The 19,753-nt window shown below is 47.1% G+C and overlaps 1 protein-coding gene across 1 annotated transcript; it reads left to right on the forward strand.

The window, feature by feature from the left end:
- The first annotated feature begins 297 nt into the window (after positions 1-297).
- LOC102446306 (uncharacterized) lies at positions 298-17,849 on the forward strand. The gene is made up of 7 exons (XM_014578280.3): positions 298-522; positions 7,765-7,954; positions 8,044-8,103; positions 9,023-9,367; positions 11,575-11,650; positions 12,595-12,681; positions 14,736-17,849. The coding sequence occupies exons 2-7, from the start codon at positions 7,780-7,782 to the stop codon at positions 15,181-15,183; spliced, it is 1,191 nt and encodes a 396-aa protein (XP_014433766.2). The 5' UTR covers positions 298-522; positions 7,765-7,779; the 3' UTR covers positions 15,184-17,849.
- Positions 17,850-19,753: the final 1,904 nt, after the last annotated feature.

Genomic DNA, 19,753 nt, shown 5'->3' on the forward strand with positions numbered 1-19,753 from the left:
TTGTACTGTTGCAGAAAGGGGCAGTGTCCACAGCAGGTTTGTGAGCCTTTTCTTCTTCCCTCTCGGGGAAAAAAGAAGCCACCAAGCCCCCGGAGCCTGGCTCCCTCCCTCCTTCCCCGGGCAAGCATGAATTAACCAGGAATGTTCGAGAATTATGCCTGAATAATTCATGAACCTGAATTAATCATGCATTTGCATGAATTATTCATGAATAACTCATGGAAATGCAAGGTTTATTCATGCTCCAAAAAACCCAAAGGCTTCCCCCCACCCTCGCCTTGGCTGCTCACTCTTCCCATAAGAAGCAGACTGACACCGGCTAAAGAAAAGAGAGAGAGGTGTCTTTATTTTACAGGGGGGGCCTCCTTATCCAGACAAAGGAAACCTGGCAAGAAATGGTGGTGAGGGGCAACACGAGGCAAACGAGTTGTCCGGGCACCTTCTCTTCTGCAGCAAGCAGCTGAGGGCTGGATAGACAGGAGACATTTTGCAAGACTCTGCAAGTGAAGCAGTGCTAACCAGGCAAGGATCGAGATGTGTTGATGTCAGGGTTTGATCTCTCTGCCTCTCTCTCTGTCTCTCTCTCTCCCTCTTTCTCTCTCTCACTTCCTCTCGCTGGCTATGTGGATTATGCGTTTAGTTGCCGTCTTAAAAAAAATAATAATTAAAACCAGGAGAGCAAATGGGAGCGGGCGGGGAGGAAAGCCACTTCTGAAGATTAGGGGGAAAGAAAACAGCTAGGAAAAGTTCCTATTTTAGGCTGGAGTTGGGAGCTACTTGCCTCATTATTTGTTGTAAAACAGATCTGGAAACCTAGTTATTCAAGGGAGGGTGGAATCGCAGCTGTGCATTTGTCCCAGCCAGGAGCTGTGTCTCTGTGTAACCTTTTGTGCTCCAAAGACCGGGGTTATCTGCAGCCCTAAGCTGGAAAGCACTAAGGCTGGGCAGCGACAGCAGATGGGGCTTGGAGACGAGCCAATTAACACAAGATAAAATATTCTATCCTATTAAAAACTCATTGACGTGTCCTAGCCGAGGGGGAGAGCACATCAGGGGATGGGATTCGCTAGCCGGGCAGCTATTTTACACAAGGCTCGGCGGGTTTGTGGAAAGTTAGCTGCTTTTGCAAGCAAGCTCCTTTTCCAGAATGGGTGGGAGATGAAAAATAATCCTCCAAGTGTGATTCAGAGCCCAGAGTGAGTGGAATCAATATGGAGGGGGCGCAGAAAACACCAAGTCTTTAATCTTGGGGAGGAGGGGAGAGAGATAGGGGGACATGAAAGCAGAGGAAGCCAGTTTGGATTGGGTGAGGTTGCTTTGACCTACGCTTCTTGTTCGTTCCCTTCTCCTTGTTCTGCGGTGTAATATGTCTCTGCTCCCGTGTGTTATCTGGCTCCAACGAACCTGTCTGGTGCCCAGCATAGACTCAGCACCAGATTCACACAGCCACACGCATAAAGGGCTTACTCCCCAATTGCTCCAGTTCAAATGAAGGCGTGTATTTCTGGAGGATAGTACAGGTTGAACCTCTCTAGTCCAGAACTCTGTGGTCCAGAAATATCTGTGGTCCAGCATGAGTTTAGTGAGTCAGATGTTCACTTTTCATGGGTGTGGCCAAGTTTCCAATGGTCCCATAAAGTTTATTTACAGCCACCCAGTCCTAACTCTCCTTGTTCTGTGCTGTTATTTAACTCTAATTCAGTGGTGCTCAACCTTTTTTAATTCGCGACCCCCAGAGCCGGGAGAAATTTTTGTTACGCAAAAAAAAAAAAAAGGCGCGGCCCCTTTAACTTAAAGCACCGGTCCACTCTTCTGCCACTCCCCCCGCCCCTGCTGCATGTATGTCGGGATCCGAGCCGATAAAACAAAATGGCGGCCGTCCCAGTGCTGCGACCCCCCCAGGAAGACAGCCGTGACCCCCTTGTGCGAGGGTTGTGCACTGCTGCTCTAATTGACCCCTAAATGTCTTCTAAGAACCCAGCAAGCAGTGGATGTGTTGGTAATGCTGCTAGACCATACAGACCTCCTGTGGTCCAGAAAATTCTCTCATTCGGAACTGGTCAGGTTCCGAGGGTGCCGGACTAGAGAGGTTGAACCTGTACTTCCGAGTGTCAGGGGTTTGGGGAGCTTGTTAAAGACTTCCTATCCCCACGGACCAGGCAATGCAATGATGCTTGGCATGATACCACCCCTGTTTTCCATTTCAGGGCTTCACCCAGCCTCCCCTCCCATTCCATTTTTCTGGAGTCACTAGCAAGGCCTTGGACTCGCCTCCTGTTTGCCACAGTGTTCTGACAACTCCCATCTGGCGCACGGACACAGGCCAGCTGTTCAACACAGCTGCTTCGGTGCCGCACATGGCCCAGCCAGCTCCTCCCCTTGTACCGGGTATTCTGGGAGCACCTCTTGCAGCAACTGAAGCTAGAGTACCCCACCCCAGTAGTTCCTCTAGTCCAGCCCCCTGCACTCAAGGCAGGAGTATGCAAGATCCAGACCATTCCTGACAGGTGTGTGACGAACCCATTCTTAAAAACCTCCAACAAAGAAGATTCCACAGCCCCCCGGGGCAATTTGTTCAAGGAGCCCAATCTAAACTTCCCTTGCTGCAATTTAAACCCATTGCTTCCTGCGCTACCATCAGAGGTTAACAAGAACAATTTCCACCCTCCACCTTGTTACCTATTTTGTACTGGCAAATTGTTATCATATCAGCCCTCGGTCTTCTCGTCTCCAGCCTAAACAAACTCGGTTTTGTCGGTATTTCTCCAGAGATCACGTTTTCTAGACCTTAAATCATTTTTTGATGACCTCCCCTGGACTTTTTGCATTTTGGCCATGTCTTTCCTTAAATGTGGCACTCAAAACTGGACACAAGACTCCAGCTGAGGCCTAATCAGTGCAGAGTAGAGCAGAAGAATGATTTCTCATGTCTAGTTTGCAACACTTTTGCTACTACATCTCAGAGGGATATTTGCTTTTTTCTTTTTTTTTTATAACAGTGTTACATTTCTGATTCATATTTAACTGGTGAGCTGCTGAAGATCCATTTCCTCTGTCCTCTTTCTTTGGCAGTCTTTTTCCATTTTTACATGAGCACTTGATGGTTCCTTCCTAAGTGGAGTAATTTGCAAAAGAGCATCTTGGTCTGTCCTGTCAGTTTTGCTTGTAAGCTCTTCAGAGCAGGGACTGAATCGTCTCAGGTGTTTGTACAGCACCTAGCACAGCGGAGCCCTGATTCAAATCTCTAGGGCCATGTCTACACTATGAAACGATTTCAAAATGACTGAATTTGCCTTAATAATGCCTGAAACAACAAAATCGAAATAGCATGTCCTCACTACAGGGAATGAGTCTGAGGCAGGCTCCATTAATGTGGACGTGCTACCTCGACTTAGAAGGAGCACTGGGAAGTAATTAGTCTGAATTATTCTGGGGACTAGTTATTTCAAGAGTGGCACTGAAGGATCCACACCACCCCTATTTTGGAATAAGCGCTATTCTTCGAGAAAAGCAGCAGTACAGATTTTGAAACAAGCAGTCCATTATTTCAAAATAACGGGCTTGGTAGTGTGGATGCTCAACTTATTAATTCAGCCTAAGTGGGGGTTATTTTGAAATAAAGCCCTAGTGGAGATCAGGGCTAGAGGTGCTACTGTAATACAAATAATAGTACCAATGGATGGAGCAGTCCACATACGCTAGAATAGCCGTGGCCAACCTGTGGCTCATGAGCCACATGCGGCTCTTGCCCCCCAAAAGTGTGGCTCGTGAAGCTGCTCTTGCGCCCCCCCCCCAATGGCCTCCACCACCAGCTGGTTCCCCTCCCGGCTCCGTGCTTCCCTGTGCTTACTGAGACAGAGCTGCGAGGTTTTAAAAATGGCGCCCAAGATGGTGGCCGTCTTAAAGGGGCAGCCTCCTTTTTAAAAAAAAATATTTTTTTGTTTTTGTTTTTGCTCCACAAATCTGTTCTGGGGGAGGAGAACGGGGGGCTTTTTATTTTTCTTGACAATTCTGGTGAGGCTCTTCGCATGTTTTCCACTGCTGTTTTCGCTCTCTTTGTTAAATGGGTTGGCCACCCCTGCACTAGAAACTAATTTATGAGGTTCCAGTTGCAAAGGAAAGGCTAGATAACAATTTAACCGGGAGTATTCTAAGCACATTTAAGAGAAAAAGTCCTGTTTTAAATAGCAGTCAATGTAGTAACACGAAGCGTGTAGTACTTTGGCAGAAAGAAGTTTAGCATAATTCTTGCTGTGTGCACAGATGATCAAATTTGCATGCAAAAAAAAAAAAAAGAGCAATGTGGAAGAAAGGTTTGGGGCCTATACACTCTCTCTGTGAGTTTTAACGTGTTCAGCCCTTTCCTCTCTGCTTTTGCAGGATGTGAAGGAGTGAAGTGATCGCTTCCCCTTCTCTTCGCCCCGTCTGACATGATGACTGCTCGTCATCGGGCAGTACGTGGTAGCCCCGGGCAATCCTAGATCGTTGCTTATTGTCTACTTACGTGGCTAAACCCCCTTTAGGGCAGCCCACAAATGGCAGGGGGAAGTAAAAGTGGCCCGACCCATCCTCTCTCACGGGCCCCAGCCCAGGGCCCTTAGGACAGATTCTGCTAGGGTCCTGACCGACTGGTGGGGCTTCTGGCCATAACTCACCAGTCCATGGGCTACTTCCTACCCCCTCTCAGGGTTGATGAAGGATAGTTCTCCTTCTCTCCCCCCGTTTCCTTTAATCTAATCCTTCTGGCCCTCCAACCTCCTTACTTCTTCGTACCTCTTCCCCCTCTAGCCCTCCGACCTTCTTCCTCTTTTAAACATGGCACCAGCCCACATTGGTGCCCCTCCCCCTGACGTCGGGGACGCATGTTCCCCAAGGGCACGCCCCATCCCATGAGTGTCATCTCCCCGGGCGCTTTCCCAGACGTGGAGTTTGTGGCTTGCTGGCGCTCATGCCGCTCAGCCAAGCCACGGCTTGGGAGCTGCGCTCCCCATGCAGCACGGGGCTCAGCACGGTCCTAGTGCAGGACGGGTCGACGCTGCCACTGTGGGGTGATGCCGCCGCATCACACAGAGGTTTATACTGAGTTGGTCCTACCAAAAATTTCTTTATCGAAAGGCCATCACCACATTTTTCGCCAGCAAGCTTAAAAAAATCAGGTCATGTAATAGTACTACAGGTTGAACCTCTCTAGTCCGGCACTCTCTGGTCCAGCAACATCCGTGGTCCAGCATGATTTCAGTGACCCGGATGCCCACTTACCATGGGTGTCCCCACGTTTCCCGCAGTCCCATAAAGTTTGTTTACCAATCCTGGTTCTCAGTGTTCTGTGTTGTTAGTTGGCTCTAATTCACCCCAAATGTCTTCTAAGAGTAAGCAGTGCAAGTGTGGGTAATGCTTCTAGACAATATTGATCTCCTGTGATTCAGCAGATTCTCTAGTTCGGCACCGATCAAGCCCTGAAGGTGCTGAACTACAGAGGTTCAGCCTGTACTACTCTTATAGGGAGGTTTTCATTCATGCATCTGAAAGTGCTTTACAACAGAGAGGGAAACTGAGGCACAGAGCTGAGACGTGACTTATTCAAGCTCATTCAGCATGCTGGTGATAGAACTCAAGTTTCCAATCTCCTGGTTCGTGACTAGTCACTGGGCCATATGGTCACCCCACTAAGCCCCTGGGAGACCTAGAAGACCACAGGAGAATTTATCTGAGGAGTTGAATCAAAATACAGGACTATGTAGCACTTTAAAGACTAACAAGATGGTTTATTAGGTGATGAGCTTTTGTGGGCCAGACCCACTTCTCATCACCTAATAAACCAACTTGTTAATCTTTAAAGTGCTACATAGTCCTGTATTTTGATTCAGCTACACCAGACTAACATGGCTACTTTTCTATCACTTATCTGAGGGGTGTGTGAGTAGGGCTGTCTGCCGAAAGTGTGCTGAGTGCTGGGTGAAAGAAACAGGCACTTTCTGTAGATGGCTATTGCCATGTATGCAAATGAGAGTGGTCACAAATGTGTATGCATTTCCCTGAAAATCTGGGTTTGAAGGAATTCATAATCTGCCTTTTTTCCTCCCCAAAAGCTTAGCTTTCAAATGTTGTTTGCAGTTTTGCTCTCATGTGGCGGGTGCGCACCAGGCTTTCAGAGCGTCATAGTCTCATTCCTAGAATATTTTGTTTTACTCCTAATGGTCTCTTGGTTTTTGGCTAAAACACACAGAGTTCCATTTTGCTTTTATCTTTTGCGCTTTTATCTTCATGCATTGTGGGCATGACTCTCCGCTGATGGGAAATGGCCACGTTCCACTGAAGTCAATGCAGAGTATTTTATAGAGCGTCCGTAAATAGCTCCCACTGCTCTGGCCAGCCCTGGACAGCCTGAGATGATACATGTAATGGTTGGAAGTGCACTGTCTCTTGGGGAGGGGGAAGGGAGGAGCAAACACCACCACCCTTGCAGGCGTGGCCCTATAGAAACTCCAGTGAGTTCACCAGGAGAAAACTGGTGGAGTTCCGTTCAAACAGATCCGGGGATGAGAGGGACAGCAGAAAAGAGGGAGGGGAGTTGGTTGCAGGAACAACTTGTTTCTTTGCTGCTCCTGGTCATGGTGGGCAGCTTTTTGGGATCTTTCTATATTCCAAGGCGATTCCAGCATTGCCAGGTTACCAACACCAGTGCAAAAATGCTCTCTCCTGTCAGGAAGGGGAGACTGGTTACAAATACCCAGGCAGGGTTATTTTTGTAATCCTAGTGATTTGTGGGCATCGCGAGAACGCTCACCATTAGCACAGCTGAGCGCTCAGTTAACCAGATTGTTTCCAGGACGTTCGTATCCTTTGCATTATTTTTGCCCTCAAGCAAGTCCTTGAATAGATGCATGATATTTGACTTTAGTTCTTCTAATGCAGGGGTAGGGAACCTTTTTTGGGTCGGGGGTCACTGACCTGCAGAAAAAAATTGTCAGAGGCCACACCAGGTGAGAAGCAGGGGGACTGGAGCACCAGTGGAGGCTCCTCAATGCTATAGGGGGGACCCTGAGCCTCAGGAGCTGGAATCAGGCAAGCTGAGGGCCACCCCCCTGTTCTAATGAATGTGGCAGATTTATCAGCAACTTATGAGCAGCTCTGACCATTCATCAGTCATTAGCAAGGCATCATAATAACACTGTAATCCAGTGTTTCCCAATTCTATGTGGCCACGGAACCCTTAAAAAAAATGCCAGGGGAAACTGGTTGACCGAAAAAAAAAAAGATGGGAAAACTCAAGCAAAAAAAAAAAAAAATGCCCCCGCCCTGCCCCTGAGACCGCGGCAGCCAGTGGTCCTTTGAAAATGGCAGCCCCGGGCAACTGCCCAGCTTGCTCACCCCTAAGACCGGCTCTGGGGGTGGGGGGGAGTGATCGGGTTCTCGCGGAACCCTGACTTTCACTTTGCGGATCCCCGGGGTTCTGCAGAGCACTCTTTGGGAAACACTGCTGTAAGCAGTCCGTGGGCCCCTAGGAATCTCACCATTTTCACTGAAGCTGAACGTGCTAGTTGAAGAAAGTAACAGACAAGATTTCCAAAGATGGATATTAGAAGCTAGGTTCCTAAGCCCATAATTAGGCACCCAAAGCAGAGGCATGGTCTTCAAAAGTTCTGACCAATGGGGTGTTCCCTCTGCACCCTTGATAATTGACGTGGGTGCGGTCAGGCCCATAGCTCCAGCAAGGGTGACACGCACCTCGCATGGCTTCTAGTTCCTTCTTGTCTCTTCTAGGCAGTGCTGGTCGAAATGGCTGCCAAGCTTTATGTTCTAATCAACTGGCCCGATGGCAGCCGCGTGATCAACATTGAAAACATCAAAGAACCCCGGAAGCCGTTTCATCTCTACACAGTCGGGGAGCAGGTGCTCGCCCGCTGCCCCGGCTTTAGTGGTCTGTACTGGGGGGTTGTGGAAGGCATAAGCGGTAAGTAATCATTTCTCCATCCGAGGTCTTCTGATCGGTTGCATCCTCTAGCAAGAAAATGAATGCTGAAAATCCTTTTCTTCCAACAGAGCAGAAAGACATCTTAGAGAAAAGGCTGCAGGGAGATAGACAAGTCTTTGAGAAGCTAAGTAAGTATGGACTTTTGCGCTGGAGGATTCATACATCGCAGGCAGGGTCGGGCTGGAGGAAAGTTCTTATATACATGTGTTGGGTTGGATCACAGGAGTCCCCTGGGGGTTGTCACCCAGTGTGCTGATCCTGCCACCGAGCCCACCACCCTGTCCCAGTGGGCCCGAAGTTCTTGTCTCCTCCAGCCAAAGCCCAGAGATGGGGTGACAAAGCCACAGTATCACTGAACCAGCTCAGCTCTGGAAGGGCTCAGCTATAGGGCCCTGACAGCACCCAGGAACCTACTCCCGAAAATGGACCGAAACCCCCAATAAATCTCTCTTACCCTGTATAAAAGTTTTACATGGAGAAAGCTCATAATGATGTTCGCCCCCTTTATTGATGAAAGAGAGAGAGATGTGCTACGGGTGCTTCCCCCCGCTCCGCCCCGAGTAACAGCTCTTTACACTGGGTTTGATAAGAAAGAAAGGTGTTTTCATGAAGTATAAAAAGTAGGATTTAATTCAAGGGTTGGCAATAACAGGGTAGTGGTTCACTAGGGTTAGGCCCTGGTGGGCCGCCGCTGTATTTACCTGCAAGGCTGCAGATACTGGCAACACAGCTCTCATTGGCCATGGATTGCGGCTCCTGGCCAATGGGAGTGGCAGGAAGTGGCGCGGACTTGGGATACCACTTCCCACAGCTCCCATTGGCCGGGAATGGTGCTTTGCAGTCAACAGGAGCTACGATTGCCCGCAGCTATGGCCCTGCAGGTAAATATAGTGGTGGGGGCCTGCCAGGGACTAACTGGCAGACGGGATCTGGCCCGCGGGCTGGTGTTTCCTTCCCACGGTGTAGCAGGAGTGAGAACACTGCTGTGGGAAGCAGGGCGTTAGGTGTGGGATGCTGCAATATGTGTCATTGTGGTGTCGCTTTCAGAAGAAGAACCAGCAATGCACAGTGGCTTGCAACCTCAGCCTAAGAAATCAAGGAAGACATTTCCAAAATGGATGCCAGGAAGCTCCCCTCGCAAATACAACGATGACCGGAGCTTCTCTGCCAAACCGCTGGGAGAGGATGAAGACGTGGGTCTCCCGCGTGATGCTGCTGTCTCCTCTCTCTTAAAGGAGAGGCGCATCCTGAGTAGCATGACCAGATCCCCCTGCACCATGTCAGCCCCTCATCCCTCGTCCGCTGCCTTCAAAACACCATCTCCATTCCTGACCCTGGCTGTGCCGCTAACATCCCAAAATGAAGAAGCAAGACCTGGCACAGCTGGCAGAGGTGAACCAGCTGGGATTATTGTGTGTGAATGAGTCCAATGTTGTATTTTATTCCATTCCCCTCTATTTTTTTTTTATTTTAACATCGGTGTTAATGAAAATGTGAGGGAAGGGCCCCAAGTTCCTGTTTCTTTGCAACAGGGGTTGCAGGCCAATGCACATCTGCATTCCCTGGATGTGAAAACTACCATGGGGAGAGTTTGGTCTTCTCCATCCTTGGGGGTGTCTTCTCCAGGGGGGCTGCTTAACCAGGTGATGACTTTCTGTAGAGGCTTTTGTGTGATCTAAAGCGTGCTGAGCTCCCCGGCTCTTTTCTCAGAGGCTCACAATTCTTTCCACACAAGTGAATGAAGAACACTCCTATTATAATGCATTTGTTGAATTATAAAAGACCCCAGTGTGCTGACTTGAACAGCTGACCTCTTTCAGGTTTGCTTATCAGTCCCTCCATTTATACACACATACTAAAACTCCATGGCCTGATCTACACTAGACCAGGAAGGGTGGTTTAAGAAACTCAACTCCAGCTACCCAAAATGCAGAGGTGGAGTCAGCTTACCTTAAGCCGAGCCTTGGCGAAGTCCACACGTGGGAAGCTGATGGGAGCAAATGCTCCGATCAGCTTCGCGTACTCCTCGTGAAAGGAGGAGTATTGGATGCTCGTGAGAGCTGCCCTCAGTGTATGATTTATGGGTCTGTACTAGACCTGCTAAATCAAATGCCATAAGATCGATCTCTAGTGCGTCGATCTTCCAGTAAGTATAGATGTGCCTTGTGAAAGTAACAATGTTGTTTTCTGTGTATTTGTTGATGACTACACTAGTGACCATATACTTTTTCATTTTCATGATTCAAAAAATTGGGTTTGTGTAGTATGTAAACGAGAAGACTGAGGGTACGTCTAGACTACCGCGTTTTGTCGACGGAAGTTTTGTCGACAGATACTGTCGACAAAACTTCCGTCGACAAAGAGCGTCCAGACACATTGAGTTCTGTCGACAAAGCAAGCTGCTTTATCGACAGAACTCGGTAGTCTGGACACAACGTTACAGGCAATAACACCTTCTGTCGACAGAGTTCTGTCGACAGAAGGTGTTATGCCTCGTAAAATGAGGTTTACCAGCGTCGACAAAACTGCTGAGTTCTGTCGACGTTATGTCGACAGAACTCAGCGGTAGTGTAGACGCTGGTATAGTTTTGTCGACAAAAGTCCACTTTTGTTGACAAAACTAGGTAGTCTAGACACACCCTGAGAGGGAACATGATGACAGTTTTCAAGTACCTAAAAGTTTGTTACTAGGAGGAGAGAGAAGAACTGATCTCAACCTTTGAGGATAGAACAAGAAACAACGGGCTTAAGTTGCATCAAGGGTGGTTTAGGCTGGCCAAACTGGACAGTCTCTATGGGAAAGAATTAATGGAGACAAATTAGATATCCAAAAATGCAACACACAGAAACCTGTTGGAGAACACTTTAACCTGCCTGGGCACTCATTAATGGATCTCAAAGTCACCATGTTGTTTCAGGCCAATTCTACAAGAGAGATACACAGGGAAGGGCTGGAACTTAGCTTAACCAACTAAAAAAAGGGCACTTAGAGCAGGTGCAAACTGTTCTTAACAGCTTCTTGTAACTTGAACACTCTAATTCACATTTTTTCTCGCTTTCTCCCCTCCACCCCTTTCCCTTATTTATTCTTGGATCTGGACTTTTAATGCTCTATTCACCTGAAGAAGTGGGTTGTACCCACAAAAGCTCATGATAAATTACCTAAGGAGGTTGTGGAATCTCCATCATAGGAGATTCTTAAGAGCAGGTGAGACAAACTCCTGTCAGGGATGATCTAGATGGTGCTTGGTCCTGCCATGAATGCAGGCAATTGGACCAGATGACCTCTCAAGGTCCCTTCCACTCTTTTAATTCTATAATACATGCTCCCTTTCCCCAGTTTCTTTACTGATGGCACCAAGCCTTGCTTTAAATATTGTGGTTGAATTACAACTATATATGGTGACTAAGGTTTTTCTTTCTGCCTGTAAGAAATATCCCAACAGTTCAAGCCAAAGACAGCATGTTTGGTTCATTCTGTTGATAGCTTGGGACCATCAAGTAGAAGTTCTTAGATGAAGATGCTCTGAAGACCAATGGATCCAGGGGATGTCAATTTCACATTTGTCTTTTGCTTCTTGCTCCAACTCTCTTTCTAGATTACATCACCCGGCCAGTGAAAAGGAAGTCCGAAGGCATTCTAGCTCAGTGTCAGCAGCACATCTATACTAACAGGTAGGATTCCCACAACAAGGACACTGAACATTTCAAATTGCCTCTCTTAGACTCCACTTGTGGTTCAGTAGTTGTGTTTCCATTTCCTGATGCTGTTTGCTTCATAGGGTATGTCCACACTGCACCCCACATCTACACAAGCCAACCATTATTTTGAAATATTTTTTTGAAATAACGGGCGTGCTATTTCACCATCCTCGTAAACCTCGTTGCACGAGAGATAAGGGATGGCCCGAAATAGTGCGTTATTTAGAAATTTGGTGCTGTGTAGACATGCCAAATTTCAAAATAGGCTATTTTGAAATATATTTGAAATAAGATATGCAATCTGCGCTATGCAAATTGCGTAACTTATTTGAGTTTAGGGTGCTGTGTAGATGCACCCATATAGATTGGTTTGTCCTGGCTTCTTGACAAAATTTTGAGGAAAAGGAGGAGTCCCGGAGGAGAGCTGCCTATTCCAAACCCCAAAGGATTCATGAAAGACAAAGCGGAAATGAGGGGAGTTTTCCTACCTTCCACATACACAGAACCAGAAATGGCCCATAATTACACCAGCGAAAATCCAGAATAACTCAATTGAAGCCATAGTTAGGGCCTGAATTTCCACTTCCCTGCACTCATCATTTAAGCATGAACCAAATCATACATCTTCTTTGCATTTGTGTTGTAAAAGACGACACACATGTAAGCTAGTAGGGAATCAAGCTCATAATATGTAACGTATTTAAAGAGCCAATATTTTCCATGGAAAACCCAGGGCGGGACAATTCTGAAATTCATGCCCACTGATATCTACCGTGTTTATTTGGGATTCCACATGAAAATGGATGTGATTGGATTTTCATAGAACATTGTTGTTCACTTTAGACCACAGAGCACTTGCCAAATATGAAGCATCTTTTCCCATTGTTTGTTGGTCTTTGTTTCTTTTTTTTTTCTAGCTTTGATGAACCAAAGACTGAAGGTTCCCCAGAAACAGGTGATTTTGAAGTAGCCCAGAAAGATTTTGGCTCTGGTGAAGTGGAAAGGTAATTAATGAAAGATGAAATTACAGGTACTCACACATAGACACATTTTCCTCGGTATTCTGAAAACAGAGGCATTCATAGGCAGTGTTCTCCCATTCTTTTCCATCCACGTGTGGAATAAATTTTATATGTGCACCAAGACATGTGTGGATGTGTACCACCAGAAGAAACACAAACATAGCTGAGGGTGCTCTGCTAATCAGCTGGGCAGCATTTGAATGTCTCCTGACAAACACGTGGCTTACAGGGAACACAGATACAGATTAATGCTGCCCAATAACATTTAGCAATTGCTAGACCCTCCACCCACATTGTAAGAATTGAGTCAAAGCCTCTTTCAGATCTTAAGGTTTATAAGCTGGTGTCATGATGTGTTGGCTTCAGAATATCGCAGCATTGCATTAACAGGTGTGTTGTGAGCAAGACACGAGAAGTCATTCTTCCGCTTTACTCTGCACTGGTTAGGCCTCAGTTGGAGTATTGTGTCCAGTTCTGGGAACCGCATTTCAAGAAAGATGTGAAGAAATTGGAGAGGGTCCAGAGAAGAGCAACGAGAATGATTAAAGGTCTAGAGAACATGAGCTATGAGGGAAGGATGAAGGAACTGGGTTTCTGTAGTTTAGAAAAGAGAAGATTGAGGGGGGACATGATAGCAGTTTTCAAGTATCTAAAAGGGTGTCATAAGGAGGAGGGAGAAAACTTGTTCATCTCGACCTCTGAGGATAGAACGAGAAGCAATGGGCTTAAACTGCAGCAAGGGAGGTTTAAATTGGACATTAGGAAAAAGTTCCCAACTGTCAGGGTAGTCAAACACTGGAATAAATTGCCCAGGGAGGTTGTGGAATCTCCATCTGTGGAGATATTTAAGAGTAGATTAGATAAATGTCTATCAGGGATGGTCTAGACAGTATTTGGTCCTGCCATGAGGGCAGGGGACTGGACTCGATGACCCCTCGAGGTCCCTTCCAGTCCTAGTATTCTATGATTCTATTCTATGATATCTCAGCTCTTCATGTTGTGAACATCAGGACTTTAACAGGGTTCAAAAGAGATCTAGATAAATTCATGCGGGATAGGTCTATCAATACTACTTAGTGACGGGAGAGTGATCACTTGATGATTTTCTGTTCTGTTCACTGTCTCTGGGGCACCTGGCATCGGCCACTGTGGGCAGACAGAATATTGGGCTAGATGGACCTTTGGTCTGACCCAGTCTGGCTGTTCTTATGTTTATCATTTCACCTTCAGTTTGACCTCTGTCCCACCCAAACATTGTGCTATCTCACTGTTATTATTTTTTCTTGCATCAGAAATGTGGGACCATGAAATTGACCCCAGAAGCCATTTTATTCTAAAGTTCTGAATCTCTTGTTGTGTCGTGTTTCCTGCACTGCTCTTCTCTGCACTCCTATCACTTGGGGGGCGGGTCTTATTTCACTCTGTGATAACCTGCCCACTAGAACATTGCGAGTCGTGCCAAATTGCCTAGCATCTCTATCTCAAACTTCCTCCGAAGCTTAAAGCAAAGTGAAATGGAAGGTCAAATCATTAGGTGCTCACCCAGGCAAACTCCGATTGGCTTAACTAGTACAGTAAAACTCCAATAGTCTGGCATCCAATAGTCTGGCACTCCTGATAGTCCAGCATCAAAACGGCAAGAGCCTAGTGAGTCACAAGGTAACAGCAGCAGCAGCTGAACTGAGCAAAAAGTGTAAAAAAGGCTTAAAAAAACTAAAACATTACAGTATACAGTACAATAAAAAGGGTTAAGAACACTTTATATATAGTATATAATGTATACAGTATATATAACCAGTTTATAGTACCTCCTGATAGTTCGGCATATCTGATAATCCGGCACCATTTAGGTCCCATAGATTCCGGATTATCGGAAGTCTACTGTATTATGAGACAGCGTGCGCTTCCCAGTCCAGTTTTACAGACGCAGGTTGCTTGAGTATTCAGTGGGCAATGACATCACACCCATTGCTAGCTGATGGAGAATGGTGCTTTGAGCCAAGCCTGCCTGTTCTCTGCTTTATTTTGTTGTCTAGGACTGAGAAGATTGAGCAACTGGAGAGACTCATATTAGACCTCCAGCGAGAGGTCGTCTCCCTGAAACGCAAGGTGCAGAGGCTGGAGTCTCTGTCCTTCCAGGAAGAACCCTACAGGCAGCCATGCGAGGTGGTGGAACTGTTTAACGGCTACACAAAGGAGCAGTTAAAAGAGGCCATCCGATTCGACCAGAAAATCAGCACAGCTTGCAAAACACTCCTCTACAAGCTGTTCACGTCCGACTACATACAGAGCCACTCCATCACGGGCAGGAGGGGGAACACCTTTCGGGAGGCTAAGCCCATGATGGATGAGCGGTGCATCAAAATCATTCGGGTGTTGCTGAAGCAGAAGTTTGGGGACCACCTGAGTGACACTGTCATCACCGAGAAAATCCAAAATGTGCAGAAAGCCCTGAGGCAGAAATTTAAAACTGAATGTCTCTGAGAAGCAGGTGATTCGATTGCTCTTTTCCAAGGCAACGCTGTGCTCTAGAATCCAGTGCACTGAGCAGTTTTTCCAAAAAGTTGCTTTTCCTCTGTTGATTTGCTGATTCGGCCTCTGGGATTCGCCGGGAAAGCTCGGTGAAATATCTTCTGGAAAACAGCACATCATTGCGGCTGAAAAGTCGGTTTGCGTTCACACAGCAGGGCCTTTTTACTCGGCATTTTCCAAGTTTGACATCATTTTACAAAACCCCTCTGGTTTGCAAATCAGGCCAGAGTGTCGCTAGTTTGGTTCCATGTGTGATGAACAATTTTGGAGAGAAGCAAGACTTGGGCGGTTTCTACTGAAGAAGCCCCCAGAAATTTGGATGGGTAATTCAGTCTGATTCCTCTATTTGAACACCTCGGGTGTGAACAATGATGCTGAAAATCTCACAAGAAGTAGATTTCAAACCTGCACACTTTAGGATGTGTATTCCAGACGGACGGGCTCAGCCTTAAGATAAACCATTACCACTACCTATGCACACACAGAGACAGATAGTATTGCAAATTCAGCTCAAACAAAGCTATAACCTCTGTGTGGACTTACGAACACCACCTGTAACCTTTTCGCTAGCCTCTGATTCCTCACTTTCTCATGGATTACTTTGGCAGTAAACAAGACAGAGAGGAAGGGTCAAAGGGAGAAACACACCACCAAACACTGAAAAGGGCTGGGAGAGACATTTTCTAAATCTCTCTCTCATAACACGCAAGGCAGTAGGCTGTCAATACCATCTGAAGCCTTGTATCGGAAGACCTCACCATTCATGGGAATGCATTCTTGAGATCACCGCAAATGGCGAAATCTGCAAACATTGGGGTGCGGAGAGGTGTTCCCAACACAAAACAAACACCTTTTTCCCACCCACTGCTGGTTTCTGGCAGTGATCATATACAATAGTGATGAATTGTGATTCTCATGCTATTTATGTGTGTCATATTCCCCGTGAGATTTCTGGGTAGCGTAGGGCTCAGGTATTAGAGTGTGCTGAAAAAGTGCCCTCCCACTGGGTCACATGGTTGGGCTGGTGCATGGCAGGGCGTCCCGAATATGCGAAACCGCAGGCACCGAAGCACTGAATGGTGAGGGCTTCCTGTTGTCGTCAGAACAAAAAATGTCACTGCGCAGGGCAATGAACGTAACCTGAACAAAAGCAACCTGTGTGAACTGTCCATGGAACTTAACAGGCTCTGGGCCCACCTGATCTTCACGGGGAATTTACATCCCTCTCCTTACTCAACCCTGCTTCACCCCTGTCAGCTGCAGGCCCCAGCTTCTGCCATGGCTAGAGCAAAATAAATCCCTTTGCTGCCACAAGTGTGTGTGTGGGAATTTCCTGTGGCAATAGTTAAACATTAAGGCCGTGTCTTCACTACACGGAAGATCGACGTTGCCACAATCGATCTTGCGGAGTGCGATTCAGCGAGTCTAGGTAAATCTCTAGGGGGTGATACAGAACCAGAGCATGTGTTTCTGGCCTCCAAAGGCCCTTGTAACAAATCAATCTCCATCTACTTCGGGGGGAAACAAATGTGTTCTGGGACATTTCCGGGCAACAGGTCATGTGGTCAATCCCTTTGCAGGAAACGGCACCATCTGACATGTTCCCTGAGGTACAGCAAACGTGCACAGGAAATGGCCGCCGTGACGCCACGCTGCTTTCAGCCTCCTCCCGTCTAGGCAGGGCCGGGCAAGGCCCTAATGAGAGAGGGGTCACATGCTTCCCTGTAGGCAAATGAAAGGCATCCTTATCCCCTCTCCATCCTTTGAGAAATGGTTCCCGGTGCAAGGTGGAGAAGGAAGACACGGGCGGCATTTAGTCACTGCCAGGTCACTGGCAGGGTATTATCAAAGGAAGTCACAGTTGCTGAGATGCTCCCAGGCGTGAACCTACAGGTGGAGCACAGCAGAGGATCAAAAATGCCGTTAGGAAACCAGTGGTCTCACCATTGGGTTCTCTGGCTGCTCGATACCTTGTCAGGGACCTGAGGTGAAAGGGAGGTGGTATGACCTGGTGCAGCGCTTCGGCAAGCAACTGGCCGGCAGGGGCACTTAGATGCAAGGGGTAGAGTGGGGGGCTCCCAGCTCCCTGGACTTCCTGCAGGCTGCCCCGCTAGAAGCAGGCAGCCTGGCAGGTTAGAAGGGCTGGCTGCAGCAGGAGGGTGGGGACCTGGGACTGCCCCCAGCCCAGAGCTCCCTGCGCTCCTGCTGCCATTTCAGGGTAGGGGGCTGCAGTCGCATTTAGCCCCAGTCGCTGAGTGGTTTTTTTATTTTTGTTGGCTGGGGGAGCGAGGCAAAGTGCACACCCACTCAGCGTGGGGTAAGTGCTGCGGGAGTCCCCCTTCCCCCCACATAACCCAACACCCTGCCCTGAGCCCCCTCCTAATACCCTCCTGCTCTGAGCCCTCATGCCCCCCAGCCTTTACTCTTGCATTCCCATCCCCAGCTCTAAGTCCTTCACTCCCTGCATTCCACCCGCATCATGAGTCCCCTCCTCATCCCCCCTGCCCTAAGCCCCTCATGCACCCCAACCTTGACTCCTGCACCCCCCCCACCTCCCAGCCCTCTGCCTTGAGCCTCTCCTACACCCCAACCTCGACTCCTGCATTCCCATCTCCAGCCCTAACTCCTGAACTCCCCGAACCCGAACCCTCTGCCCTGATCTTCCTGTACTCCACCCCACACTTAAATTTCTTACAGGTACTGTGGTATGGCCACCCCTCCCCCCATACTATATTTAGCCAACCCCCCAGTGGGGTGGGTTTTGATAGGACAGTATCTTTAAGAAAAGTAAGTTACTTTCACCCCTGCAGAGAACATCACCTCATGCCAAGTGGTATCATCTTTCAGTGCTTTAACCGTTAGGAGGATGCTGTGGGTCAGAGCTACTTCAATGAGGGATGTTCAAAGACTCTCAAAGCCTGCCCATCCCCATTTCTCAAAAGCCTTCACCTTCCAGTCCTGGACAGGACTTCTGCTAAATACACAGGGTATTTTAATTCATAATCTCAGACAAGACATAACCAAGAGATCTTAGCTACTCTGGGCTCAGAAAAGTTAGCCTTGTAGTGCCAGGCAAAGGCCAATGCAAAATGGATTTCAGTGAGTTTTGCCATTCATTCTAAAGGAGGCATGGGCCCTTCCTCCTCATTGGGGTGGGAGAAATTATGTGGCCCAGACTTTTTCAGTGAAAAGTGCAGATTTGGATTGACCAAACCAAATGGTTTCGGGTCAGGAAAAGAAAAAAATCAGAAAAAAAAATCCAAACCTACTTTTGACATTTAAAAATGAAACATTTCACACTTTTGATTATTTTTTGTTTTTTTTTCAACAGCTCAAAAGAGAAACAGAATTGTTTTGACCCCCAATTAATTTTGTTTCTTTACTTTTCAGTTCACTGAAACATTCTGATATTTTTGAAGTAGGGCTAAACAGACAATTGTTCGCACTGCTTTGCTCCTCATGCAACCCCCAGAATTATACCCGCGCCTCAAATTCTTCCTCTTGCTCTTCCCCTTGAGAAACAGGAGGTAAATCCAATGTCTGCCGAGGCCAAACCTTATTAAACTTCATCCTCTGTACCTTAAATGTTGAAAGGCTAAAATAAAGATTTTAAAAGGACATACACCATTAAACCAGGTGCTAACAGTTCTCTGAGTGGTATCCTTCCTGTCTTAGGAATCTATCTACTGACTTTGATTTTTATCTGCTTAAGTATAAGTACCCATTCTTCAGACACTTAATGATGCTCTGTCCCCCACCCCCCTCCCTATTTCTTTCTCTACCCCCTCCCCTTCCCCTCTCCTATTTATTTCGAGTTTTCATATCTCAAACTCATAACTCCGGTCATCTGAAGAAATGGGCTGTGCCCACTAAAGCTCATGATACTATCTTACATGTTTTGTTAGTCAATAAAGTGCTACTAGACAATTTGTTGTTTTTTTCTGTAAGGGTATGTCTACCCTAGCCTCCTAGTTCAAACTAGGGAGGCTAATGTAGGCATTCGAACTTGCAAAGGAAGCCCGGGATTTAAATATCCCAGGCTTCATTTGCATGTTCCCGGACGGGCGCCATTTTTAAATCCTCTTAGTTCAAAATGACTGCCTGCGGCTACACGTGGTATTCAGAAGTTAATCTGAACTAAGTCCTTAGTTCGGATTAACTGTTACACCTCATTGCAGGAGGATTAACAGTTAATCCGAACTAAGGACTTAGTTCAGATTAACTTCTGACTGCTGTGTGTAGCTGTAGGCAGTCAGTTCGAACTAAGGGGATTTAAAAATGGCGCCCGCCCAGGACCATGCAAATGAAGCCTGGGATATTTAAATCCCGGGCTTCATTTTCAAGTTTGAATGCCTACATTAGCCTCCCTAGTTCGAAGTAGGGGGCTAGTATAGACATACCCTAACAAACTAACTCGGCTACCCCCTGAAGCTCATTAAACCAGTGATCACTTGCTGTTTTCTTATGTGAGCAGCTGTTCATAGGCAGGAGAGAAAGAAACTCAATATGTTCAAAGACACCT

The sequence above is a fragment of the Pelodiscus sinensis genome, chromosome 18 (genome assembly GCF_049634645.1).
Source record: "Pelodiscus sinensis isolate JC-2024 chromosome 18, ASM4963464v1, whole genome shotgun sequence".
In the NCBI taxonomy this organism is placed as follows: Eukaryota; Metazoa; Chordata; order Testudines; family Trionychidae; genus Pelodiscus; species Pelodiscus sinensis.

What these genes read in the sequence shown, in the direction of transcription:
- LOC102446306 (XM_014578280.3), top strand. Translation starts at nt 7,780, where the DNA reads ATGGCTGCCAAGCTTTATGTTCTAATCAACTGGCCCGATGGCAGCCGC. An exon ending in CAGCACATCTATACTAACAG is followed by an intron (nt 11,651 to 12,594) that starts GTAGGATTCCCA and finishes TTTTTTTTCTAG; the next exon opens with CTTTGATGAACCAAAGACTG. An exon ending in GGCTCTGGTGAAGTGGAAAG is followed by an intron (nt 12,682 to 14,735) that starts GTAATTAATGAA and finishes TTTGTTGTCTAG; the next exon opens with GACTGAGAAGATTGAGCAAC.